This window comes from Hipposideros armiger, unplaced genomic scaffold (genome assembly GCF_001890085.2).
Source record: "Hipposideros armiger isolate ML-2016 unplaced genomic scaffold, ASM189008v1 scaffold_18, whole genome shotgun sequence".
NCBI classification, from domain to species: Eukaryota; Metazoa; Chordata; class Mammalia; order Chiroptera; family Hipposideridae; genus Hipposideros; species Hipposideros armiger.
Genome location: NW_017731368.1, coordinates 125,154 through 140,779, shown reverse-complemented (window position 1 = coordinate 140,779; position 15,626 = coordinate 125,154). Strand labels below are relative to the sequence as shown.

The 15,626-nt window shown below is 45.4% G+C and overlaps 1 protein-coding gene across 7 annotated transcripts in view; it reads left to right on the top strand.

The window, feature by feature from the left end:
- Positions 1-15,626, top strand: part of DOCK3 (dedicator of cytokinesis 3) — a 313,071-nt gene that overhangs the window by 214,449 nt on the left and 82,996 nt on the right. For all 7 annotated transcript variants that reach the window (XM_019631262.1, XM_019631254.1, XM_019631269.1 and 4 more), the window contains 6 exons: positions 1,530-1,655; positions 11,182-11,306; positions 12,775-12,937; positions 13,456-13,562; positions 14,062-14,233; positions 14,584-14,681. In XM_019631262.1, coding sequence (XP_019486807.1) covers positions 1,530-1,655; positions 11,182-11,306; positions 12,775-12,937; positions 13,456-13,562; positions 14,062-14,233; positions 14,584-14,681 — 791 coding nt within the window. The remainder of the gene's footprint in view (positions 1-1,529; positions 1,656-11,181; positions 11,307-12,774; positions 12,938-13,455; positions 13,563-14,061; positions 14,234-14,583; positions 14,682-15,626) is intronic.

Below are 15,626 nucleotides of genomic sequence, written 5' to 3'. Positions count from 1 at the left end.
AGACAATCAGATTTGGCAGCTGTGTAAAGATACCACCCATAAACAAGCTGGGGTTGTGAGGGAGGGTCGAGTACTTTCCAGGCCACTCTCTATCAAGGTCATCGTGGTCTGGGTTCTGGCCCCCAGCCTTTCAGGTTCATTAACTAATTGTAGTGTAGGTGAGTCCACCAGGTGATTAGGCTGTAAAAATACTTTAGGGTGCTCACAGTCTCAAATACTGATTATCTAACCGGATGCCAACTGGAACACCATGTCTGCTTTTCAGGGCACAGTGATCCTGGTATTACTGACACTGGGACATCATATATGTAGTTCCAGGGTTTCTTGGGAAGCATGAGCTTGGCTGAAGCAATATCATCTTGAGGTTCTATCTGGGCTACAGTAGAACCGTATTTTCTCCCGACCCAGCTGTGATAGTACATATTCCTAGTGTCTGTGACCTTTCTATCCGCCTTCTCTCCTTCTCCACTTTTCCACCCCCTCCCCTCTCCGCATTCTTATTCTACAGCTCTGCTTGTTACTGTCTCCTTCTAGCCATTACTCTTCTGGTTGTCCTAATTAGCAACATCTCCCCTAAATGCCGGATGTTCATTTTCTGCTCAACTCACAAGTTTCTAGATCCCTGAGGTTGCTCCCTGCTGACCCATAGATCAGCACCTGGATTCATCATCCTGTTAACAGCTAATCTCATTCACAGGGTCTTTGAGGTACTTCCTAGGCTTGACCTCACAGTCAGCCACTGACTACAGTAGGGACCCTTGGGGTCAGGAAAGGGGGTGGTTTCCAGGAGATCCTTACTTTGTGTGAAGCTCCTAGGGTACAAGTAATGAGTCAGAAGCCAGATCACCTGAGGGGACATTACAGATTCTTCCAAGTTCTGAACAAAGCCCCTGGGATCATCTGGAGGGTCTGAAATTCAGAGTCTGAGACAAGGCTCAGTCAGCCCCACAAAGCACTCCTTCTTGTCCTTACAGTGCAGTGGTTCAGTGCAGGAAGAACATGATATCTACTCTGCTGCTCTCTTTACAAGCCATTGCCAGGTTGAACCAGCACACTGCTTCCACATTATGGTATATACTCTAGCATAAAACACAGCACCTCTTAGCTCATTCGTTTCCAGATGGCGGGACACCCTGACACAAGGTCTTTGGACACACTTGTTTCTACTCTGCTGTTGTGTCGGTAGACTTCTCTGAGTCCCTGAATGTACAGTTTAGGAATCCTCCCCTTCACTATTCACTAGAGCCCAGCCAGGCCCTGGGCTGGATGCTGGGGGGCTCCGTTTCCCAGACCACAGCCTGTGTCTGATAGACGAGCTCTCTGGGCTATTGAGGTCATCTTGACTTAAATTCCTTTAGCTTTCTAAAATGTTTCTTCAGAATAACATATGTTTTCTGCACTAATGTTTTTCTCAAAAATGCTGAGCTTTGCACATTTTCCTCTGAAACAGTGTGACTCTGTCTTTTTTAGTTGTATAGTACAGCGCGGGGTGTGGTTCTGAGGAAGAAAATGCTTTTTTGTTTTTGCAGGTCTTATCATTTCTCTGCAGCTTCTTCGTGGAGACATGGAACAGATTAGGAGAGAAAACCCTATGATATTTAATAGGGGATTGGCGATTACAAGAAAATTGGGATTTCCTGATGTCATCATGCCAGGTAAGCAGAACTTCTTGGGGCTGGGAGAAGGGTTCGAAGGATGGAGTTCTGAGCTCATCTCAGGAGCAGCTGGTAAAACTACGCAGTGGAGGAGCCCTGCGGCCATTAAAAGCCTCTGCAGCTCAGCTCAGGTTGCAGGCTGCAGTTTGCACCCAGCAGCTCCTTTGGCTCTTGGTGGTGTTTGTTCCTTGCCGGAAGCTCCCACATTCCATTCACCCATGCAGCATGACAATCCAGGCGTTATTGTCTCTGTGGATGGTAGCCACCAGCGTGGAACTTCATGCCTTTTTATACTTTTGTCTTCCGTTACATTCCTTAGAAGAGAATTGGCTCACAGAACTTCCTAAGGGGAAGAATATACCAAAAATGTGCCTGTAGTATTGATGGATCCCAATTCATTCGGAATGGCAGATACATTTTAGTATATTAGAAAAATGGATCAGGAAAATGGTATAAATTGGGCACTGTGGAGTATGGCCTGGCCAGTTTCTCAGGGATTGTTTCATTCCCCTCGGCTAATGCCTGATGGAGGGCCAGGGCAGAAAGTGGGAGGGCACTGATTCTCCAGTGTGTGGTTCCAGCACGTCAATCCCAGGTTCATGTTTCCTAGTCAGGCAGATGGCAGGCAAAGCTGGAGAAGCAGGTCCAAACAGGCCATCAGAGCCGAGGGGGCTTTAGGGAGCGAGGGAAGGGTAGAGGGCTGGCTCAGATCGATGGCAGGTGGTCTGATAACCAGAGAAGATGTGAACAAGGAGAGGGAAATCAGAACAGACAAAGCTGGTTATCTGGATGGACGACAGGAGTGAACCCATGCTTTCCATTGAGTCTTAGTGATCTGCTAAAATCACTTTTTGTTTAGAAGGGCCAGGCCAGGTGGACTAACTAGCACCTATTTGGAGTTCTTCGTGGTGCTCTAAGTCCCCTTGTTGGAAATATTTGCCAGCACATACCAAAAGGGGAGGGTGGCCTGAGCATAGAGGAGGCCGTGTGACGGTCTCCAGTTGCCTCCAGCTTCACACACTGCGCCCAGAATTGTTTCTGTTGCCTTCGGTACCTGCCCTTAGACACTGTGATGCAGAGCCAGCTGCTGTGAATGGCCTTCACCTCCTGCTCATGCGCACTGGAGGTCTCGTGTAGGAAACCCAGGCTACTCAGTCAATTTCATGTTTATCTTTGAATGCTAAGGAGACTTCTTGCTTATGAAAGGCCCCCGCCTGGCTGCTGTAAATGTGATGTCCTCCACAGGACATTTCTCCCATAATGTCCTGACACCATTCCTCAGCCCGCTATGGCCTTAGTTATCAGGAAAAGAAGAGCCCAGGCATAGTCCGTGGTTTCTTGATAATGTGTCATGTAAGAAAAAGTAGGTAGCTACACAAATTTATCTGGTGATCTTTTTAAATTAGATATCCAGGCTCACGAGATGGAGTCAATATATTCTAAGAGATGTATTTAGAGTCCTTCCTTTCTTTTAAGAACTTGTTTGTTTTAAGATTTGGACATTTCCTTCCTATTAGCCTTCACACAGTCATAGAATTAAAACCAAGTGAGCAAGACTAGAAAGGAACAAGCTTCAGTCAAAAATGTTTTTAAGCAGACTTTGATTTCAGGAGTTACTGTCCCATCCTCTTCTGTGGAAAGAGATCTTTTTGTGGAGCACTCTGCATCTCTCTATCATTGGCACACACATTTATAAAGGACTTCTGGGTATGCTAGACATCACCATGGAAACCAACTGTGTCAGGCATTGGTGAGACACACTGAGGCTAAGGGGACTTACCCTCCCCTGGGCAGCTAAGGGATTATCAGATTATTTGCCCCACGGGCCAAGACACTGGCCATCCTGTGAGGTCCAGGCTGTGGCGGTGAGGATGCTGCTTTAGGAGTTGTGTGCCTTTGAGTACCAGGTGCTGAAGCTGCAAGTGGGGATTGGTTCACAGGCAGGAAGCAGTCCTCTGTGCATAATCTGTCTCCTCTTCTACCCTTCCTTTTCCGAGGAAAGAACTGTTTGCACAGATGGCCACTCCCAGAGTTGTGAACTAACAACTGACAGCCCCTTTTATGCATCCAGAGATATCATCAGAGTGGGTTTGCCATCCTTGGGCAAGGGGAGACAGCTAGCCTGCAGGTCTCCTGGGGCAGCAGGAAAAGTGTGCAGGAGTGTTTTACACTGCAGTCAGCCTGTCTTGAGAAACCATGACTGTGGCAAGAAGTCTTTTGGTGAGACTTCCAAGCCCTGGCCACCTGGCCATCTGCAGCGGGTCTACTTTTCACCTGTGGGAATATTATCCATGGGCTGCAGTAGCCCCTCAACCCTCCCAGTGTTGGCGTGACCAAGTTACAAGTTGCAGCTTCTTATTGACCCATGGACATATGGGAAATGAATGAGGAAATAAATTACGTCAATAACTGTGAGCATTGCAACACTTAAGTCTGAGAAATTGGAGTAAATGTAAAAATTAGAATTAGTCATAAACTGTGATCCTCATTTTAAAACTACCCAGCATTTGGCAGAAGGTACCAGACACTCACTGGGAGGGTCTTTTTTGTCAGGATGGCCCAGGTAGGTCCTTGGGTATCGACAGAACTTACAGCTCTGACTGTAACTGCAGTTACAGAGTTCAGACAGGCTCCCGTCACACCAGTAGCCAACATACCATTTTGAAAAAGCTCTTTCCGATGGTTTCCTGTTGCTTCCCACGGGTATGTACATACACACCACGTGACTGCTGTAAGCAGGAGATATCCTACTCTGTGCCATAGCTGAGGCCCTGACTACTAGATTCTAGAATAAATAGATATGGGAACTTAAGCCTAATTTTGAAACTGGGCACTTATAGCCTTTTGTTGTTTGTCACATTTCTGTGGGTACTTCTTCCTTCCAAACTCATTTTAGTTTAGTACCAAAGCTAATAGCTGTCGCAAATGTTTACTCCTTTCCTAGGTTTTTTTCTAGAAGATAGGCAGGAAAGACAGGAGCAGGCCTGGTGTTCCAGGTGAACAAGCTGAAGCTAACTTTGTTCCCAGTGACTCGCTTATCAGAATTAGTCCAAATTAAAACCTTAAAGAAAGGTTTTAGCCCAAAAAGGTCAGCCCAAAAACAGTAAGCCAAAAGGGACGATTTAAGCCCTTTTGCTCAAGAAAAGGCTCTGCCTTCTCCAGACCATGTCTGAGTAGGGATGTGTCGCCACCTGCCACAGCTCTGTCTCATTCTTAGCTTTCCTGGAAAGTCTATTCCCTTAGAGTCAGGAGCAATACAGCTCTGTCATGGCTCGGTGGGAATTACATTTTAACTTACTTTCTCAGCCTTGAATTTTTAAGGTTATCATTTGCTGTGGGTGATATGAGCCAAGTTTCATATTAGTTAAGTGGTTTTCAGTCTTACCAGAAGAAATCTGTCCTTTGATGTAGTATGTTATAGCTGATGACTAAGTTTTTCCTAAAGCATGGTTCTCTAACTTTAGTGCATATCAAAATCACCTACAAGGCCTGGGAAAACAGGCTGCTGGGCCCACCCAAGAGTTTCTGATACAGTAGGATTGGGGTGGGACACAGCAATTTGCATTTCTCACGAGCTCTCCAGTGATGGTGATGTTGCTGGTTTCAGACTCCCTTTGAGAACCATGTCCTAGAGCAGCCTTCCTAATGCCGCGACCCCTTAATACAGTTCCTCATGTTGTGGTGACCCCCAACCATAAAATTATTTTCGTTGCTACTCTATAACTGTAATTTTGCTATTGTTATGAATCGTAATGTAAATATCTTTTTGTTTTCCGATTATCTTAGGCGACCCCTGTGAAAGGGTCATTCAACCCCCAAAGGGGTCGCGACCCACAGGTTGAGAACTGCTGTCCTAGAGGGTACTCTGCTTCAGGGATGCTTTGCCCTCCCTGAGTCAGACCTGGCACAAATACTGCTCCTCTCTGGGTTGCCCTGAACTTGCCCATTAGAAAGCAGCGATGCAGGCATGGTATCCCTCTAGGGGACCCTCCCATTCTTGCCCTTGTGCTCAGAAATACACTTTGTCCTTTGCTTTGACACCTGGTAAGAAGTGCATGCTTCATCACCAACCTGCAAGTGATGTTTTACTCTCTTTTCCTGTTTGTCTTAATTGTTCTTGTTTCTCTCTGTGCTGTGCCCTCATTCTCGCCCCTTTCTTTCTGGTGCAGAGATGAAGATATTTGGGTGTAAGTTCCTGCTTTTGTGTGCCCCGTCTGCTTTTTGCCTGCTTTGTTTCCATCTTCATTTGTTTCATGGAATGTTGCAATACTGGGGTGGGATGTCATGTACATTATTAATCCTTCATCAGCTTCACCTTTTGGGGTGACTGACAAGACATAAGAGAAGCTACCGTCTCAGCCTAGAAGACTTTGGCTGTTCATTAAGATCTGAGGAGGCTAAGGACATGTTGAAGTGTTTTAAATACCTTAACAAGCCCTAGGTGTATAGCTACAACAAGAGATTTTTATGAGACAGATCAGTTACTGTCATTGAAAAGAAAATGAGTAGGCTTAGCCCAAGCTACAAAGGATCAGAAAGGCAGAGAACTTCTCTTTTCAGCTTGGCTGGACACATCTGATACAAAGGGCAAACACACAGAGACATGACTTTTGAAAGAAAGCTCTCCTCTGGGGGAGTGATGCAAGTATTTACCACAAGTACATTCATAGGACTGTGGTCAGTCTGAGTTCCAATAAGGCTCTGGCAGCATCTCTCAGGGATGCTTTTGGAGTGATCACATCTGGTCCCACAACATGTTGAAAGATCACATCCTTGGCCCAGGAAAAGAATAACCATATGTGAGGTGACTGTGCCCCTTCCTATCATCCTGTTAGAGAACATCACTGACTTTGCAATGATAGAAACCAGTAGACCTGTGACACTGAAGACATGGTTAGAAAAGTAAAGAAGCCATCTTTCCTGGATATTCTAGAGAAGTCCTCCCAAGAGTCATCGTGCTTTTAAATTTTTTGTCTTGTCCTCAAAATCAGAACTACAAAATAAAGTATTGGTTATATACCTGAAGCTGTCCTAGTTAAACGGTTAACATTTCTCCATCTTCATGAATGCTGTCAGGAGACTTCATCCTTTTCTGCTGAGAGAAAGAATTGGTGCCATCCCCAGCAGGCTGCTGTGTCTACTGGGAGAAAGTCCTGGTTTTACATGGTCTTAAGGGAAAGAAATACTATTCACAGAAGCCCCTCCTAATCCCATCCAGAAGTAGACAAGGTGTAAGTAATATAGCGTTAAATACGGTTAACCTTGAACCCAAAGCCTCCTACTCTGTGGTGTGAGTAATTGACACAGAAGGAATGTGAATATAATAAAGAATCCAGACACGACTGAGTGGCCACACCTGTGTGCTGTCCTGGGCCATTTCCCCTGGAATGGAATTCTGCGTAGGCTGGGGCCATGTGGCTCCAAATCTCCAAGTAAGGCTGGGGTGTCTGGCAAGAGAGTGTTACCAACAGATGCTCTGGTGCCTGAGCTGCACCTCAGAAGTTCTGCATCCCCTGCAGAGACTGTTCTCAGAGAGGCTACAGGTGTGTGTGAGCTGTTTCTCCACAGCCTTACTAGGCTGGAGGGCTTCAGAGGCTCAGGCCTGGCTGCTGAGGCATCAGTCCTCTGTCACTGTCAGAAGCAGCTCCGTCAAAGTGTTCCTCAGCCCCCCAAGATTTCTAGGAGCTGAAAAGCACTGTTTGCTTATAAGACCTCTCACTCCATGAGGACCCAGCATGTTTCAGGCCAATCCCTGGTATGATAAGTTGGCCTTCAGTTCATTATCTTGCCTCTTCCCAGCAGCTGTTTGTGTAGACTTAGAGTTTTTGTATAGATGCTGGAGTTTTTTGTTTTGTTTTGTTTTTTAATTGTGTGGTTGTGGTGTAGTGAAGCTGTTTTTGACACATGAACACTCCAAGCCAGATATCACACTATATAGCCCACGGGCCACAGCCTGTTTTTGTACTACCTACCAGCTAAGAATGTTTATATATATATTTTTTTTTTCTTTAAAGGTTTTGGAAACAAAGAACATGTATGTGACAGAGACCTGTGGGACCCACAAAGCCTAAAATATTTACTATCTGGTCCCTTACAGAAAAAATGTGCCAACCTCTGCCTACTCTTAAGTCTCTAGTTCCCTGACATGCAGCTATATATACCAACAGCTGGCATTGGCTACTGTATGAAACTGTGAAAGGGACAAAGACTGTTTATTCTGAGGCCCTCTTATAAGAACAACCTCATTCATTCATCTTTCCATTCAAGAAACTCTGTTCCATGTCATCTGAGCACTAAGCACTCAGAAATGTAAGGCATTGCTGATGTTGGTAGACGTTCCGCCAACCGTAGGCAGCAGAAGACACCTAACAAGGGAGGCAGGACTGCCCTCAACAATGCCTATTCCCACTCTCCACAGAATTGCTTCACTCCCTTACCCCTCCCCGTGTGCCTCCATGCTGCCCAGCCCCCCACCCCCAGCCAAATTTCATCAGCATCTTCCCAGCAGACCCCCATGTTCTGGTCCCCTAGTGTTAAACCCAAGAGAGGGTTAATCACCTGGTGGTTTTTTACACCTATTTACCCAAGTTCCACTGGAATCTCACGGGGTGGAAGCTCCTTAGGTGATGCGAACACAGCCACCCAGGCAGTGGGCTGCAAACTAGCCTCAAAACCACTGCTCAGGCCTTCTCCTTTCCCATCATTGTAATGTGCCTGTCCCCATCCCTCTCCGGGAAATATCTCCCAGCAATTGGTGCTGAAGTTTACAGGAGATTCCTGGAGACAGTGCCTTAACCCAAAGGCATGAGTCCACTGGGGCTTTGTGAACATGGAACATGCACGAGGGACCGCTGAAGAGCGGGGAAGCCTGGGAGGCTACCTGTAAGGCAGCCCTGGCTCATCAGATCCCTGGAGCTTTTCACATTTGCTGCTGCTTAGGTTTCCTCCTAGTGCCAGGAGAATTAGTGGAGAGCTTAATTTGAATGAGCCCCCTTCTTTTGACAAAAAGGCCCCAGCAACATTAACCATCACAAAGTGCCGTTCTCGAAATTGAGACCGTAATTTGCAAAATTGTAACCCATAATGCAGCCTAATACCTATTCTGACTGAGAACATTCCTGGTCTAGGCAGGTGTGTTCTCCAAATAAAGAGCAACCAAAGATCTGAAATCAGGCTGCTTCAGCCTGTAACTCAGAGGCACAGCTACTTGTATTGATAAATTTTCTTAGCTGGATGATCACCAAGGGCATTCTATTTAAATAGAAATTTTAAAAGAAAAACCTATAGGAATATCTAACTCAGTTCTCAGAAAAGCTTGAAATGTTTCATCTGAAGGACATGTTTATTGTAACATGGTTAACCTGTGTATAGAGCCACAGAAATTAAAAATGTACAAGCTAGAATACTATTGCTGATAGCCAAAACCTGCTTTTAAAAGTGGATTACCTTGAGAATAACGTCCAGAAAGTGCTGATTTAAACCCAGGTAATCTTTAAACAAAGCACCTATTCTTTAGATTAGACATTAAAATTCTGTAGAGTATTCACTTTATGCCAAATCAGCCTAGAAATTGAATAATTATTTAAATTCCATAGAAAAGTTAATGTATAACTAAAAGGCTTTTATCAGAAGACGTTTCTGTTCCAATTGTTAAAAATTCAAGATGTAACCAACTCTGATTTATCCCATTTTAATAGCAATAACCCATGGTAATTTTGAATTTTACTTTTAGGACTGATTTTATTCAGCTTCTGTCCTGACAGGAGCAAACTGATGAATTTGAGTTTCCTTTCTCCTTCTGCTTGCCTTCGTCACCCCACCTGTGCACCTGAGTGCTATTAATGCTATGCTAGGAGGGCCCACGCCGGGATGTCCAAAGAGGCAGATTAAAGTTCCAGGCTCCTCAGAGTTCAAAGTAGAGGTTCTGCTCAGCCCCAGAGGAAAGTCTGTGATGAAAATGTGTGGCTGCAAGAATGGACACCCTCAGCTGCGTCTGTGTGATTTTCGGAACACATTTTCCTCCTCCCTTCATGGTAGCCTCAGGACTATTTGGGGAACAAGATGGTTTTCACACATTAGGGAGTGTTCTCCCAGCTGTCAGAGAATAAAGAATTGCTTCTCAGAGGTTGCTTTTCCCCACTTGAGCCAAAATATTTTGAGAATTTTATTATGTGACCAGATAACTATGATTGCACTCCTGGGATAGGAAGACAACCTGAAGAATAGAAGGTGTGGTCATGAAGACACCGAACACCCAAGATACATGCCTATCTTGACCTATCGATCGCTGTGTCCTGCGTAAGAGACCCTCAGACACTTCTACAATTAGGTAGTCAGCGCAGAAAAGAGGCTGTCATCACATCTCTGACCAAACCAGAAGCTTCCTTGCTAACCAGAAACCAAACCGGTTCATGTCATTGTGAATACAAGTACTGAGTATATTTAGATGTGCCAGGTTTTCTAAGAAATGAAGCAGAAATGGCTGCTGAATCAGCTCACTTTGCAAGTTACTTGTTTCCCTAACCCTCAGTTGATTTCTCCAGGCCGCTAATACAGCTTCCCTTCGGCCCTACCTGTTCTGCCTCTGCCATTTTCTCCCTTGGAACATTTCTTCCCCACAGTCTTTACTATGTTGTTTTTTGGTTTTTTTTGAAAGTCAAAAGCCCTATTTTAGAATGTGTGAATAAAACTCATCAGTTACAGATTTAGATGCTTAGAGCAGACTAAATAAGCTCATACACGAACAGGCCATCCCATCCCCCCGGCAGACATGACTTGGGTCATTTCAGACTTGCAGTCTGAGCTGCTCCAGCCTGTCTCGAGCAGCGGATACGGGCAAAGTGGGCTGGAGTCAGAGCACTGGGAAACAACAAGAGCACAGCAGTTTGTCACCCCAGTGTGTTAGCACTTGTGCTTCTGGAGAGTCACCTGTTCCCAGAGTGCTTGCAACAAAGAGAATTAAAACTGACAGGTAGTTCAGTGACCTCTGCCTAGCGCTCCAGCAGGGGATTTGGAGCTGGGCCTCCGGAAGGAAGAAATAGTGTGTCCTCTAGTCAGACTGGGAAGGGCTGAGGGTTGCAAAAAGAAAACCTATAAAAGAAAAGAGAAACGACTTTTTTTTTTTTGAGGGAAAGGAAAAGGGATTAATAGTTAAGACGGACACTTGATTAACATAAGTGTTACTCCTTTTGATTCCAAAATATTTCTTCTGTGGGAAGCGTAGTTAGCAGCTACTCGCCTGAGCAGTCTCCTGCAATCTGAGAGAAGCTCCCCTGCACCACCTCGTCCCATCCTGGATGAGCTATAGTAAAACACCTTCAGAACTCAGACTTAAAACGCACATGACTGAACAACCTGAGTACCACTCCACTGATACTGGTAGGACAGCCATCGTTATTAACCAAGCTTGGAATGCCCTGAGCACCTACCTGAACCCTGGAGGATCCAATTGCTAGCCTGGTCCTCCATGTAGATGGGACAGTATGACTTCTGCGGTCATGAAGACATGGCATTTCTTTCCCCACAGGTGATATCCGCAATGACCTGTACCTAACCCTGGAGAAGGGGGATTTTGAGAGAGGGGGAAAGAGTGTACAAAAGAATATTGAAGTGACCATGTATGTGCTTTATGCAGATGGAGAAATCCTGAAGGTAAGGCTTGCCAGTCACTTTGGAATGGAAGCGAATCCTGTAACAATCCTAGTACTTCTGTGGACTTTGTCCAGAGAGCCACCCTCCCAGGCAGGACTGAATTCAAATCACCCAGTATGCATTCTTCTCTGCCTTTTCCTTTCTGCGAGGAAACCCTATGCATGCTTTGATAATGACTTCCAGTGTCACGTAGCCTTTTTAGAAATTCTGCCTACTGTCTGACCTGAGTCCTTCCTGCTCCAATTTAGACCTATTCCCTCTAGTTCTGCCATTCTGCATCGCACTGAGCTGCCTACTTTTGGTAACTGGTATTAGGTCCCACTCTTTTTATTCCTTGAGCTGATACAGGAAGTTATATTTGCTCTTTGGGCAACAGTGGGACTTAGGTACTCACTTTCAGGTACCAAGTTATGTAACAACAGCAGGCCCAACCCTAAAAGATTCCTTCCAGCTAGTGTACTACAAGGACCCTCTGTTACTCCTCATTGAAAGTGAGGACCTGGAGCTGTTTTTCTGGTGTCAGTATGTCATGTTTCCCCTCACTCATGTCACGGTAAGTCCCTGGCAAATCACAACGCATCATTTGCATAGCATTTGGTAGAAGGCCAATCAGTCTTTTATAGACCTCGCTTGTGTATGTCGACAACAGCCTCAAGAGGTAGGCAGAACAGGAATGAGCATCCACATTTTACAGAAGAAAAAGGTAAAATTAATCAAAATCACCTCCTAAAGCCAGAGAGAAATAGAGGAGAATGTTGATGGTGGTAGAAACAGTGATTTTTCGTTGTAAAAACCCACCTCAAGGACATGGCCATTGTTTGCATGGAAGTCATGCCGAGGTCAGCAGAGCCGTCAGGTGTTCACACCAGGCCTGTGCAGACAGAGCCGCTCCTGAGTGGATGGCCCGCAACTTCCTGTCCCCCAGGGAAGGGGCCCGGGCACTGCATCTTCTTGCCAGTATTTAGGAACTGTGGTCACATTAGATGCAGTCTACCTTGTTTATAGCCAAGGACAATCAGCTGAGGGCAACCTAAAATGCCAGAGCAACACTGGGCTAAGGCAGATTAGCAGACAAGCTCTCTCCACCTTACCATTGTTTTTCTGACCTGACAGTGCATGTACAAGCGGACTTCTCCCGTGCAGTTCACTGTTTGCTTTCCGAGTGAGGAGGAGGGGCATGCCGTAGCGAGTCAGATGCACCACTCAGCTGCCCTCCGGTTTACTGAGCAGCATGTGTGGTTACCTCTGCCCCACAGAAAACAAAGGGCACCCTGACTGCCTATCCTATACCATCTCCACTGTTTTTTCCAAAAGTATTGAATTTAAGCCAAATGAATTTTCTCATCTTATAGATTGGGCCCGGTGGGAAAGTGAGAGCTGCACAAAGGAGAAAGGGAAGGGTCCTAGTGACAGAGAAATCCAGGGCTCCTCCCAGGAAAATGACACTTCATTTTCTCTTCTCTCCCAGGATTGCATCAGCTTGGGCTCAGGAGAGCCAAACAGGAGTTCCTACCACTCCTTCGTCCTCTACCACAGCAATAGTCCTCGCTGGGGGGAGATTATCAAACTGCCCATCCCCATTGACCGGTTCCGAGGTTCCCACCTGCGCTTCGAGTTCAGACATTGTTCCAGTGAGTGAAACTTCTCACCACACTCCTTTGAGGATATGAATATAACTCTTTCCTCTCTGGAACAGGATTGAGAGGCTTCTTATTATTGGGGCAAGAAAATGAGTTGTACAGAAATGGCTACGCAGAGGTGGGCTGTCACCAGAGGCTGTTCTTTGGACAGTGATTTAAAACCGTGGTATTGATTCTCCCTAGTGTCTGACCTGGACACTGGCTAATTCCCACTGTTGTTCCTGTTTGGGTGTTTCCTTCATACATGTTAAACTGTTTCTTAGAGAGCCCCGGGCTTAGCAAGACCAGCACTTTAGTTTCTGTTTGGATCTAAGCAGCCTGTGTACCTTGGAACATAAGTGGAAACAGTCCAATACATTTCTCATCGTTCCTGCAGTCAGGTTGCTACCTAATTAATGAAAGTAAGGGACAAAGAAGTAAAGAGCATAGGTGAGAAGCACAAAGGGAATTTCCAAATTTAAAAAGCAAAGTGGGGGGCAAAAGCAACTAACACTTGGCTCTCATTGCAGCAAAGGACAAAGGAGAAAAGAAACTCTTTGGCTTTGCCTTCTCACCTCTGATGCGGGACGATGGCACCACTCTGTCAGACGATATCCACGAGCTCTACGTGTACAAGGTATGGGGGCTGGCTGTGTCTCACTTTCCTCACCACCAGAGGCCACTTACTTGTGGTTCCCAGTTAGGTGGTTTGCCCTGGGTGGCCAGAGGATCCAGAGCGGTGTGCTGGCGGTGACAGTAGGCTTCGTCTTCTAAATACAGCCGGCTTCCTCCCGGGAATAATGCCAGCAGGCCTTTTGTTTCCCCAACTCCCGCTCCACCAGGAATGGGAATCTATTACTAACCCTGGGTGCCCGTGTGGCCTCGGCTGGTATATTTGGAGACCTGCTATTTGAGATCATGGTTATGTCAAGCTGTCACACCATAGCTGCCACCCAAGGTTGCCTGCACACCAGGTGCAGGCCCCATGCCCTGCCATATTTTCTTTAAAAGACATGCCAGCTGTTCTGGGGGATCTCTGGACAGAGAACAGACATCAAGTAGAAATGCCCAGGGACCTGATTTTTAGACATGGCACAGTTCAGGAAACAATCTGTGTTCTGTACTTTTGCCTGCAGTGCGATGAGAATAGCACGTTTAACAACCACGCTCTGTACCTGGGCCTGCCCTGCTGCAAAGAGGACTACAATGGCTGCCCCAACATCCCCTCCAGCCTCATCTTCCAGCGCAGCACCAAAGAGTCATTCTTCATCTCCACACAGCTCTCCTCCACCAAACTCACCCAGAACGGTAGGTGCCTGTAGGTTGGTGCCCTCCCTGGCCTCAGCTGCTGCTTCCATGTTGCCGATGTACACGTATGTTAATGGAGACATTACTGTCATGCCACAGGGAGGGGATTCTTTTCATTCGAAGTTGAAGGAATCACTTGGCGATAGCAGCCTGTGAGGTTTCCCATGGTTTAGCAGCTCCAGAGTGCACATCCTGAATTTACAGATGTGTCTTTGGCCTTGACCTCAGCACTAAAGAGGCTGTTGTAAGGCTCATAGCTATTTTTGTTTCTCTAGATCCCACCTGTCCATGGCTGGGAAATTTCTAAAGGACAGGCAAAGGGTTCACTGTCTTTTGGGCTTGCTTTCTAGTGGACCTCCTTGCTCTGCTGAAGTGGAAGGCCTTTCCAGACAGGATCATGGACATCCTAGGGCGGCTGCGGCATGTCAGCGGGGAGGAAATTGTTAAGGTATGGCTTCACGCAGTTCATTTATGATGCCTGAGCTAGAATCTAGCCAGAAGGACTTACTTCCCCTTGATTTCTGCTAGTAAGCTTCGAAGACCATTTCTCGAAATATATAATTAGATGAGCAGGAATAAAGTCTGTTTTCTTTTTTTTTTTTTTTTTCCGTTAGCTTCTTTTGTAAAAGTAGTTACCACATCAGGTTTATTACCTTTTAGAAACTATATATAAACCTTATTTTCTGACTTGTTTGTCTTCCTAGAAAGCAAAATGACAATCAAAACGTAGTGGTACAGCATCCTCTTAGCAACAAGCCCAGTGCATTGTGCTGCCTGTATTCCTTTAGGTCTCTGTCCCTTTCCTGGGAGAGAGACTAAATCTTAAGAAGGCTGCTCATCCATCAGTGAGCTCTGTCTTTGCAAGTATCAAATCAATTAGCAGATGCACTGTCTATTCTTCCTTTTTACAGCTCCACTGACTCAGTAACACACAATGGGAGTCTCCAAATAAGGAGCAGTTTTAAAGTCTGTGTACCTCTGCGTACTTTTAGGAAGTCTGGTATTTTTAGGAATTTGATTTAAATCAATTAGATCAGAATATCATACATTTTAAAAATATCTCTTAACAAACAAGCTAATAATAATAGCTTTTGAAACAAGATAAATTCATACTCGGCATTTTTTTCCTCCTGAACGTATTAAAAGTTCCTGCCAGTAAACAGACAAGGCATTAAAAAATTCTTATGATCTTTTTAAGGCTGAATTGTATTCCTCACAAGAGAACATTCTAAAACCAGTAGATCTGGTTTTAGCACCAATAATTTGTCTCAAGCCAGCCAGAAAAGAATGTGAAGAGAATATGCTAGCATTTTAAAATATACTTTTACATTTTATTGGAATATTTCAAACATACACAAAAGTAGACAGAATAATATAAAGAATCCTACGTATA